General features: G+C 38.9%; 1 protein-coding gene across 2 annotated transcripts in view; it reads right to left on the reverse strand.

Moving 5' to 3' along the window:
- The window catches only part of gli2a (GLI family zinc finger 2a), a 99,496-nt gene that overhangs the window by 28,853 nt on the left and 58,084 nt on the right, over positions 1 to 12,559 (reverse strand). Inside the window, exons 4-5 of one of the 2 annotated variants that reach the window (XM_039687364.2) lie at positions 5,429 to 5,631; positions 2,876 to 3,052 (exon numbers count right to left, since the gene is read on the reverse strand). In XM_039687364.2, coding sequence (XP_039543298.1) covers positions 2,876 to 3,052; positions 5,429 to 5,631 — 380 coding nt within the window. Of the gene's footprint in view, positions 1 to 2,875; positions 3,056 to 5,428; positions 5,632 to 12,559 lie in introns of both variants that reach the window. The other variant, XM_039687363.2, reaches the window with a different exon arrangement.

A 12,559-nucleotide genomic window follows, 5' to 3' on the forward strand; every position in this document is an offset into this window, starting at 1 on the left:
AGATGAAAGACCTGGCATTACAGCCACTGCAAAAAAAGATGTCTCCTCCAAACACTGTATTTCCCTTTTAAGGTAATGTTGGAGGGAAGTCGAACGTTACTTATAATATCACACCTGCAGCCCAATCTGAATTAGAGGCCGTAACAGAAAAGCCTCGTAAATTGTTGAGATGGCTCATGTTTACAGCCGATTGCCACGTGAGTCATGTTTTATACACAGGTGAAGAAGATTGAAAGACTTATTCTATGATGTGGAAAGCTTCTAGTCTATTATTTATTTTTTTTACACATTTTTTTGCAGAGTGTAGCAAATTAGTTAGCTATTTGTACTGGGCAGGGTTGTTATCGTTAACTAATGTTTTGTTATTTAAAATGGAAGAAATTAAATGTTGACAAATAAAATATAAAAAACCTAAAAAATATATTTTTTTTCTGCTGTTTTTTTCCATTTACTAATACAAAAAAGTATTAAAATAAAACTTTATGGTTATTATTAATACATTTTTATTGATTTATTTTTTAGATTATATAGGCATTAAAAAATGACAAAAACACACAACAAAATTACTATCACCTGAATAAAAAAAAAAAAACTAAAATAAAATAAAATAAAAATTCTATAATAGTATATCAATGATAGTAAAATTAACACTGGTACTGATTGCATCTAATTTTGGTTCTGTAAGTAAGACCGTTTTTGTTTTGTGAAGATGTCTAAAGTTTCAGCTCTAACAGTGGCATTAAACAGAATTGGAAAAATAAAGATTATCCAAACAGGTTTTCCATACTCCCTGTTTGTCCTGCTCGATATTCAGGAAGTCAAAGCACCATTGGCTAAGTAATAAAATGACATGTCTGCCCATTTAAACCAACAAAACAATATTTTATAAGCACCACAAAGCCACAGTTTTTACACTCTTGGAGAAGCAGCGGTCCAAATAAATAAATAAAAAACGAGCCCTTCGGGAGACAGAGGGTCATAAATTTTTACTTTTAGGAGCCAAATGATTTTTTTCGTTTACTTTACAAAACAGCAATTGCATTAGTACCTTACTTATTTTAATTGTTAAAATATTAGAATATAATTTACAGTGTAAAAAACATGCTGTTTATATGGCAACATACAGTTGCAGAGTTGGTAATCAGGGTCGCTATAATAGATATTGGAATATTAATTATTTGAATTAATATAAACTAGGGGTGTAACGGTACACAGAAATCACGGTTCGGTACGTACCTCGGTTTTAAAGTCACGGTTCGGTACGTTTTCGATACAGCAAAAAGAAAGAAATGCCAGAGAAATTTCCTATTTGTTTAAAGAAAAAATATTTTTAAATAAGTGTGAGTTTTCCTAGATCTTGAAACTTTCAGGTTTATAAATAGGGGTCATCTTTGAAGGATGAACAAATAATGTTTTGGTCATCACATTAAAAATAACATTTAAATATATATTTATTTATATAATATTTGAATTTTGAAGTGCTGGAAAAAAGATGTGTGAAGTACTTGAAAGCATTTCACCATTCCAGCCAAACTGGTTACAGTTAGTGTTACTATATTAAATCCATGGTGAATGTTGCTGGTCTGTGGACGTAAAGTTCATTCACGGCACAATGTTTCTCCTGGTTTCCATGACAGCGCTGTTTGATCTAATAGAGATCTACGGTTAATAACAAAGAAATGTGAATGCATCTCACTAGATCTCGCAGCGATGTTATTACCTCAGTGGCGAATTCAAATGTTTTCTTTACCGATCTCTTAGCGCGGTGTGGTAACAGTGTTGCTTGATCGAGATCGGCTCGTGCTGCACAGATGTTGCTGGTCCGAACTGATAAACGATCCGTGAAGCACATAACGAGGAGCGCAGTTTCGTTCTGCTTTCATTACCCTTGCCATTTGGATGTTGCGCAACGTTGTGTTGGCCGCGTCAGCACGAATTTTGCCGGCAAGAAAAATGGTCCAAGCAACCGTTCGGTTTGTATGCGTACCGAACCGGAAGCCTCGAACCGAAACGGTTCAATACGAATACATGTACCGTTACACCCCTAATATAAACTGATAACTGCTAATCAGATGAAATCTGACAAGGCCTCAAATTGACAAAGTTTTCATTCTTTCATTCTAATATTAGATCAGACATTATTGTTTGCCAACTTTTTTAAGCTGCACCCTGGGAACCCAAACCTTACTTATAGCTCTTTTCACATGAAATAAAAGTATTGCAGCACAAATTCTTTAAAGGGCTTGTATAATGCCCTTTTCACAAGATGCAAAATAAATCTTTGATGTCCCCAGAGTATGTCAAGTTTTCGCTCAAACTACCCAACATATATTTTTATATAGCATGTTAAAATTGTTACTTTTTGAGGGTGAGCAAAAACACTGTTTTTGTGTGTCCCTTTAAATGCAAATGAGCTGCTGCTCCAGAGGGTGGAGCTTCAGGAGCTCCCCTATTAGCAGCTCTGATTACCTCACACAGACATGCACTGAGAATTCCAAACACTTTTAGCCTTTTATGATCAAACCGGACTCAAGTCAGACTCAAGAAGTGACAACATTTCTGAATGGTTATATGGTGAATTTATGTAGCTTATGTGTAGTTATATTCTAGTCATTGATTAGCATATTCTGTCATGATAATCTATAAATCGCGTTCCCAGGGGTGAGTTTATCTAAATTGTAGGGTTCATGATGTCACTAACCCGGGAAGAATGTCGTGTGGTCCCTACCAGCCGTTTGTTATAGTCCTTAAAAAGAAACTTTGAGCTTCATAACTTTGCAGATGGTGTTTATCCTCAGACAGCAACATTACACACTAACTAAAGTTACCACCCCTTTAAGGTGATAGTATGGATGTAGTATATAGAATAACTCACTGTCCACTGGGCTCATGTAGTCAGGGAGATGAGTAGCCGCGGCCCCCGTCTGCATGAGCAGGTCTCCGTAAGGGCTGCGGTGACTGGTGATGAGGTGATAGTAGTCTGAGGGGTTGGCCCCAGGGGGGGGAGGGGGCAGGCCAAACAAGCTCCGCTCCTTCAGGTGTTCATGGGTCACTGCTAAGACAGAGAATAGTTTAGTATATCAGGACATAATTTTTGTCACATGGCCTATACAGTATTTAAATACAGTATACCACTGCTTATGAGAGATGTACATGAGAAAGATTGTATATTTTTTTACATTTTAATTAAAAAACAAACCTTTACCAGTTTTTAATTCTAACACCGTGTCCTAACTACACGCGACGCTGCGACGCGATAAAAGGTATCTTTTCCATGTTAATCAGAGTTTTTGTCCTAACCAGACGCGACGGCGAACACGCGAAGTTTCTAATTTAGAAACGGTTCCTATTTCTGCGACGTCGCGCATGACAGATCTGCACACACAGAGATCTCACTGGATGGAAGTTCTGCGTGTCATGAATGTTTAATCATCAAACATGGACGACGAGAAACTGATGCCACTGTGCCACAAGCGATAACGGATAATTTACCTCAGATTTTGAAAGCATACAATATAGCGTTCAAAATGAATTCTATGCAAACATACAACTGTAGCCTACTTCATAACAAAATTAGTCAATGAGTATATTTTGTTAATGTTTTGATTTTTAATAATGTTATTTCTTGGTTTGATTATTTCCTTTCGCATTTCCAATGCGAGTGCGGGCCAGCAGTGCGCTTTCACAAAGAGACTCCGCCCACACGCTGTTCTGAATGGCTGTGATTACGTGTGACGTCTCACAGTCACGTCGCGTTTAGTGTGGACAGACACACTAGCTGTCGTTGGAATTTTATCGTGTCGCGTGTAGTTAGGACACGGTGTAAAAACACAAATTATCCAGCCATGAATTATTCAATGAAGCATTTTGTGTACCAGATGGTTTGGGGCAAGTTGTGCCAGTGGCTTAACTAATATTGATAGTAAGCTTTGCCTTCAAATATTAAATATTACAGTCTAAAACAATGCTGGGTTGTTTTAACCCATCTTTCGGTCAAATATGGACAAACTCAGCCTTTGGGTTGAATGTTTAAATTACATTTTTTAACCCAACACTAGGGTTAGTCCATATTTGACCCAAATTTGGGTTAAAACAACCCAGCATTTTTTCAGAGAGCACAAATGCTGAGTAATTAACTGTTTAATACCATTGAAAGTAAAAATGTGTCTATTTAATTGATCAAAAAATGCAATTTAAAATAACAGGTTTCTATTTAATATATAGTTTATATCGTAGACATCTTGAAATATGCCTAAAAGTAAAAAGTGGCACGGATTACTTAGCTCTCCCCTTCCCATTCTTGCCTAAACTTTAACACCTGCACCTAGTAAACACTAATCTAAAGGTGTCAAAGGCAATACATGCAAGGGATATATTTATTTTTCTGTCTGATGAGGTCAGATAACCATTAGTGCCTCCTACGTTATTTACGTAACATTCGCCTTCGAAAAAATAACAGCAATTCACGCCCATGCTGCTTAAGTTATGGGACGCTCAGGATGGGGGGAGGGTTCCTCCTCATTCTTGCTTGCTTGGCCATTCATACCATAACAGCTCTATCAGGAACAATTAGGCCCCAGCGAGGTTAAAAAAGAACAGGCGTGTGTTTGTGCTGGATTCATGGCAGAACAAGGCCGTTTATTTTCTCCACGCTCGCTGGATCGTATAACTGCGTCCCTAGAGGAGCTCAGAAATGGTGTTAGGAGGGGTGCAGCAGAGGCTGGGGGTAGAAAAGCCCTGAGGCAGTGGACCAATGAAGGCAGATCAGCAGTCAGAACACTGCTCTGGGGCTAGAGACATCTTCAGTGATATTAATCAGCAATTCTTTAAGGACTGTCTGTTAAACAGACAACACGATTGACTTCCGCAAGTCTGAAGCTCTGTCACAAAGTTGTATAATGTGCGGACACAATGGATGTAGAGCTAAAAAAATCTAATTTAGACTAGGATTAATGTGGCATTTTATGCAAATCATTGAATTAATCACCTGCAATACTTTTATGCGAGTGTAGGTGAACTGTTGGGAACACGGTGTATATGAGAACGTCAGCTTTTATTTGGATCCATCAAGCTTAATTCCTTCCATTATCTCTGCCGCCATTTAATCACCAACACAATCTTTTCCACATTCCTCATTTAAGTGTGAAAGCAGAGCCATTATTGGAAGGAGAATGTGCTTGGTGACTTATCTCTGGTTTGGGGTGCTCGTCCCAACCTGTTATAGTAACAGGGCTGAGAGGACCATGCTTTTTTGGTAAGGGAGATAATTTGTTTCTTTCTCAATATTAGAGTTTGTGGAGGAGCAGAACCATTAGCTTCTTTCCTCCTTAACCAATGTTTGTAGTCTTCCTCCTAGACATGATGCAATCCATTTTTAGGTGGTACAATGGGTGATTTGAAAGTGCATGGAGAACTATGAGACACTCACCGTCAGCAGGGCTCAGTCCTCGTGCTGCGGAGATCATGGAGAGAGTGGGGCTGCTGTGGACGGAGCGCAGGTAGTGCTCCATGTGTGGGTTGACATATGGGTGTGGTGGGTTGAAGGGGGATTCTCCGGTAGTTGCAGCGTGAGGCGATAGTCGGATGAGAGAGATATCAGAGATAACTGGACTGCCAGCTAATCCATGAGGTCTAGCAAAAGACAAAGAAAAAGAAGACCGCAATTAGTTTCTTACACAAAGACGGGCTTCCACATAGTTTAGGTGCTTAAGTGTAGAGTAATTAGGAAACCTCTGTGCAAATCCGTGTCTTAAGGTCACGTAAACATTTTTACCATCCCTATCTTTAATCACGTGACGGACCTTAATTATTTCACTTAAAACAAGCTCGGAACTCATGTAACGCTCACTTTCCAAAATTCAACACATTTCTGATGGACAATTAAATTCCATCCAAGATTTTTTTTCTCCTTGAATATCCAGTTTCTCTTTAAAATATGTTGCATATTAAAGTAAATAAGTGAAATGGTCCATAAACAGTGTCATTCAACAATAGACTTTAAAACTTTGTTTTGTCTTCCATTCAAAATGTCTAAACATTCTTTAAAGTTTACCTGAGAAGCAAAATTATAACTATTCAGATTTTTCTTTTTAAATCAGAAAACATATCTTCAATTATAAAGCTGATCTAACAAACATTTTATATTTCTTACCTTATCGGCAATTTGTTGTTTTTCTAGTTGTATTGTTATTGTATGTTTCAAGATTTAAAAATACATGTGTATCTCTCTCTCTCTCTTGATATCTTTCCATGATCTCTCTCTTGAATCCAACATGGAAGTAACTTAAAATGCAATTCATTGACTGGCCACAAGAGACAGGCTCCAGAAGAAAGTCAATCCCCCATGTTAATATCCCCAACTTTTCAGCAGAAAAATGTGGTACAAAAAGTGGTTTTGGTCTATATACACGAATCCGACGAGCGTTCTGTGTAGGCTGCCATCTTGTGGCGACACAATTACTGAGCTGTTTCCGGTATGTAAACAAACCTCCGTGATAACCAGTCTATGGTGATAACGCACCCTCGATGACAGCTACAGCCAGGCAGAATGACTTGTTGGGTTGATGTTAGACAGTGGCCTCCAGTCACAGATGAAGGTACAAACGATCTTACAGATTATTTATGGAAATAGCTTGGCAAGCTAGCTAGGCTAATGTTAGCTAACGAGGAAACTATAAAAAGATCTGTCCATTTGGCAACAATAAATAAATGAATGACATTTTTCACTTGTGTCCATTATTTACCTCATTTTCACATTGCAAAAGGCAAGGGTAAGGTACAGCTAGAAAGTATACATAATATCGACCAATCAGTGTTTTTAAATCATGGAAAGAGGTCAATATAACAGCAGGAGAACAATTATGTCACATAACGTTACATTTAGCTCAGGAAAGCAATTTAATGACCATAGCATGCTAATTGAATAGAAAAAATAGCTAGAGATTAGATACCGCTGAGCACTATATTACATATTTATTATATTTTTTACTTATGCCAATAAATATTTGTTATTATAATAAAAACTGCACTATATTTAATTTAATTTGTTATTTTAAACCTTTAATAAAACCAGCAGAACTGTATGGCACCAGACAGGGGCAGCTGACCCGGGCTATTTTATGTAGCTCACAATGTTTTCTCTTCCAAATTGAAATTTTACTGCCGCCATTGAAACAATTTATAACGGAACATGTTTTCCCACTCGACATTATAAAATTTGTAACGTTAGAGACAGTCGTAAATCAAGCTGTTTATTAAACCAATAGGAAGCAATGGCGCAACTCTACCCAGCAACAGCTCAGTCAGTTATGGCGCCCGCTTACTTCCGGTAGTTTCGCCGGATTTATAATTTTAGTCTATAGCTAATTTTGCCCTTCATGACAACTATTTATTTTTAAAAAATAATATGAAGCCTTAAAGTTATGGGTATAATTAAGGGCAGGGCCACTTGAGAGACAGGTGGATTGCACTGTTGTCTGTTTGTAATCACGTCACCTCAGCTAATCCCGCCTTTTGCCCATTTTCGATTATCCAGGAGCGACGGCTGGCTCAGCCCACTTTGGGCTTCAAAAATGCTCCAGGTCCAGGTGTAACATCTGAAAGCACCAATTGGGTCAAAATGGGTCTTGGGCTTCAGACCTAGGGTTTGGGATTCAGAACTTTACTGTCAAACTGGTCATATTTTTTTTTTGACCACAACTCCCAAACATAGACAAGCTACACTCTTAGAAGAAAAGGTTCTATATAGAACCTTAAAAGGTTCTATCAGCGCTACATATTTGGAACTCCAAAATGGTTATATAGAACCATTTTGGAGTTCCATATATGAGGCGGGGGATGGAACCATTTCTGGTTCTAAATAGAACCATTTCTTCTAAGGGTGACTCCTCCCTTTAGGCCTGAGGTATTGAACAAGTCGAAACTGAGAGAGCTGTAGTCCATGGTTGTATTGTTTGTGTGGGATTGATGCCTCTGAAGACACACGCCTGAAGTGTTATGATGATACTGCTTACTACTCCCTCCCCATTTCTCAGTCACTGTTTGAAAAGGCTGATGTGTAGAACAAGATAATGGGGCAGAAGTTCACAGATAGCCCACAGGTCAAGGTGAGGATATAAATGCGTCATGTCTTGGCAGATATATCATGCCCGTCCAAAAAACACCAGCCAGGAGGCAGCTGTAACTCTTACATTTCCTGAAAGTAGAGCATACATCTCTGATCTTCAGTAGCAAGAGGACTTTAAAGAGATGTTTGCGTGTGGTTCCCTTGATGACATTAGTATACAGTGGTTAGACACTTGGACTAGAGCAAGATCAGAACCTGATGTCCCACATTTACATACGTATTTGGCAACAACTTTTATCCAAAGTGCAACCCATTCTCTTGCCGTTGCTATACTGCCATCATCTACTGTTTGAGATACAGGAAGGTCATGAAAGAAAAACACAAACAAACAGCTGGTCATTATTTTAAAATAAACCCAATTATATGATCAGGAACCTAATGTCAAACTGATTCTTACTGGCTAATGCTGTGTTTGACCAATCAGAATTAAGTATTCGAGAGCTCTGTTACAGTTGAGTCCCTAAATGGAGCGTTCTTGAACACAGAGGGAATGTCAGACAGTGTTAAATAAAGCAGACCTGTCTATGTCCCCATACTACTTCACTTTCCACTGATAGAGGAAATGACCATGTGTATGAATTAGAGCCTGCGTTCCACAAGGGTGTGTTCTGCGCTCGGGCTGCAAATTATGGGGGGATGGTCGGTTCTTCTGGGGATTTGATGGCAAGCAGGCTACAACTATAGCTACACATTCATTTTGTATCGAGGAAAATTAGACCTTACTCAATGGAGGAGGAGAAAAAAAAGAAGCCATTGCCTGAATGAAAGGGGAATGTTTCGTTTATGAAAGTGTGTGTTGTTTACAATTGTTTGACATGTGAATGAAGAGGATTACAGATTGCCTCCATCAAAATGCATTTAGTTATGTGCCATATCTTTTAAGTAACAGTTCTGTCATCATCTACTCACTGTCATATTTTTCCAAACCAAGGAGAAAGTTTAGTCCTGCTCTTTTGCATCCAATGAAAGTGAATGGTGACCATGGCCTGTCAAGTTGCAAAAAATGACCAAAAAGTATCATAGGCAAGTGGTCGAAAGTGGACAAGCTCAAAATGTTTTAGACCAACACGTGTTGTCCAAATGTGATCTGATTGACCAAAACACATCTTAATTCCAGAGGCCCTTTCAGGGTAAACAGGGCCAAACATGTAAAATTATTATATATATAAAAAAAATGTCTGGTGAGGAACAAACTGAAATGTAATTAGCTAAATATTTAAAGTCCCCCATAGTCAATCATTTTTTCCCTTAAAACTAATCTTTGATTACCAAGGTTCAATGAATATGGAAATTGGCCCAGCCTACACTCACTCACACTAGCTCAGAGATCCACTCGTTGACGATCACACATTGACATGATTGGTTACAAGGTAGTTTGTGACGTCAGAAACACCAGCGATTTCAAACCGTGTTTTTGAGACTCAGCAATGGTATGGCCAATGGGGTAATCCATCGACCGGAAGTTGAAGCCTCGCGGGAGCTGACATCTTGTAGCAGAACTTCACTTGGGTTAGCATTTCCATTGACTCCCATTCATTTTGGCGTCACTTTGACAGCGAATAACTTTACATTGGAGGCGTTTGAAGACCCCATTTGTCCTTTATTTGTTTCTAAAGAAACACGACAATGTATAAAATGCTCCATTACCTTGTAGCTCATGTTATGGCCCCATAGAAGCAGTTTTTTGTAAAAGTAGGCTAACGATTGCGCCATAACCACGCGACACTCTGTCGCACAGTAGAGAGATTACCGTATGGACAGGAGAAGAAGCTCGCGGGCAATCAGGGAAACGTGGAGGCAAAATGACAAAATAATTAATCAGAATACCTAGCAAAAGTTTCTCCTGCTCCTAGCTCATGGACAGCTCCTACTCACACTCTCCGCCTCTGCAAGTTTTGGAAGGGAATGATTCAGATTTCTGATGCCACAGCCACTAGAAGACAGACGGGTTGCTCACGTCACATCTACGTCGTCAAGCTCTGCTTGAGTCGATTTGAGTCTGCATGTCAGGAACGGAAGTGCTAAAAAAAAAACCAGCCAAAAACGGGCTTCACTTGTCTCAATGGAGTTCGAATGAGATGGCTCTGTCCACTTCTTATACTGTCTATGGGTATGGCCATGAATTTGCAAATGGTTTGACTCAAACATATTAAAAACAACACATAGACATCTAAACCACATTAAAAGCTTGATTTTCAGCACAGGGGGACTTCCAAAAATCTCCCAATATGACACAGACATGTACCAGTAGATTTGATGTTGATGATGCCAAACAAACGCCATTGGTTATTGTGTGGTTAGTAATTGATTATGATGCATGTGTGTATATTCAGCTTGCACAAACAACATTTGAGAACCGAGGGGAGGAATTGACTTCAATAAATAACTTGAATTTTGCTCTGTTTATCACACAAAGCTAATCTATGACTTCATAAGAAGTTATTGCACTTATGATGTATTTTTGTAGCTTGACAGGCCCTGATTACAATTCACTTTCATTGTATGCAGCAGTGTGAACATTCTGCTTAACATCTCCTTCTGCATTGACCAGAAGAAAGACTACAGGTTTAAAATGACATGAAGGTGAGTAAATTATGACAGAATTTGAAACCACTGCTTTAATACATGCATTTTTCAAAGAGGGATAAACCGTTTTTTGTACCTTTAATGAGATGCGAGCAAGGCCTACAGTGACTATCTGAATGGCAGGTATCAGATGCATTATGCTTGGCACAGTCTGGCTTCATCTCAGTCTCTCATTTATACCATCTCTGTTCGGTGGCCAACCTGCACCCAGCCGGAGTCGTGCTCAGTTTCCAGTAAACGCCTGCAGACTACCAGGCTTGTCCTGATGCCAACTTTCTGCCATAAGCCTCCTTGAAAGGATAGCCATAAAGACGTCTCTGTTCTTGAGGAGCTGAAAGAAAACAGACTCGCCATACACAAACCACCAAACCCTCCCCCCCATTTGTAGAGGGGGGTGGGGGTGAAGCAAATGCTCAAAATTAATATTCGCCTGCAATAGTGCTTTGAATTTACAAACTGCCAGCAAAGGTGTGCTATCTGTATGTGGCTATAAGCACATATTGGTTGTCATCTTGACCACTCACAAGAGTAAGCAAACAGATGGCATCACCACAGAAAATGTCATGATGGTTGTATTGTAAATATTGTGACCATTGGTTTCAGTGTCCCAAACTGAGTATTCTTTCTTAATGTACTGATTCTTTACACAATTTTTTTTTTTACATTTAAAACCCCCGACTGAAGCTTAAAGCCAACTGCAACACCAATTGCAACCCTCTTTGCTTCTGCAAATCAAATCATGCACAAGAAGTCCAGCAATGTGCATTAAAAAAGTAAACAGGATTAATTTTTGATTAATGATTTCATGCTGACTTTAAGCATAATGTCATTATGCATTCTCAGCCTTATTGGTACATAATTAAAGATTTGGAGTAATATTTACAGTGGTTTGTAAGTCTTGCCTGCCATAATTGAGCTACTATGAGAAAGTATGTCAACAACAGTGAGAGACGACACTTAAATATACATAAACGCATAGTAACCCGGTTTTGGGTACATTCCCACATTTCTCAATGTTCGCCAGACAGTCAAAATCGACAAGACAACATGTCAACACATTAATAAATCAGGAAAACTGCTCTGGGTGTTTGAACCCTCAATAAGCCATTATTTACAACTTTACCTGTCAGGGGATAAGAAAAAGTGGGCCCCTACTGACAAGAATGATAGCCAAGGTCTTGTTGTTACGCCCTCTCTCTGACAAGATGGTACTTGAACTGTTGAGGAGAACTTAGTCATAGACAGGGTATGTCATGGTGCATTTAGAGAGCTTCTTCTTAATAGCCACCTGTCATTTTTAGCAATCTTCCATCGTAGCACCATGGGTGGTACCAGCCCATAGTAACAAAACACAATAACCGTCTCCATTTGACATTCTTTTTAGTGTCTCTATTACCACACATCCAAAAAAAAAAAAGTCAGCGACTGATGCAACAATAACGTGAAGGTACTGTTACCATCTTACCGCAGTCATTAGCAATGTTCCTCATGACCTAACTGCTGTAGAAAACCTTTACACATACACACCTAAAGGATTATTAGAAAGAACAGCTGTTCAATTTCTCATTAATGCAATTATCTAATCAACCAATCACATGGACGTTGATTTAATGCATTTAGGGCTGTGGTCCTGGTCAAGACAATATCCTGAACTCCAAACTGAAAGTCAGAATGGGAAAGAAAGGAGATTTAAGCAATTTTGAGCAGGGCATGGTTGTTGGTGCCAGACGAGCTGGTCTGAGTATTTCACAATCTTCTCAGTTACAGTTCAGTACAGGGATTTTTAACCATTTCTAAGGTTTACATATAATGGTGTGAAAAGGGAAAAACATCCAGTATGCGGCAGTC

This window comes from Pimephales promelas, chromosome 7 (genome assembly GCF_988280905.1).
Source record: "Pimephales promelas chromosome 7, fPimPro1.hap1.1, whole genome shotgun sequence".
In the NCBI taxonomy this organism is placed as follows: Eukaryota; Metazoa; Chordata; class Actinopteri; order Cypriniformes; family Leuciscidae; genus Pimephales; species Pimephales promelas.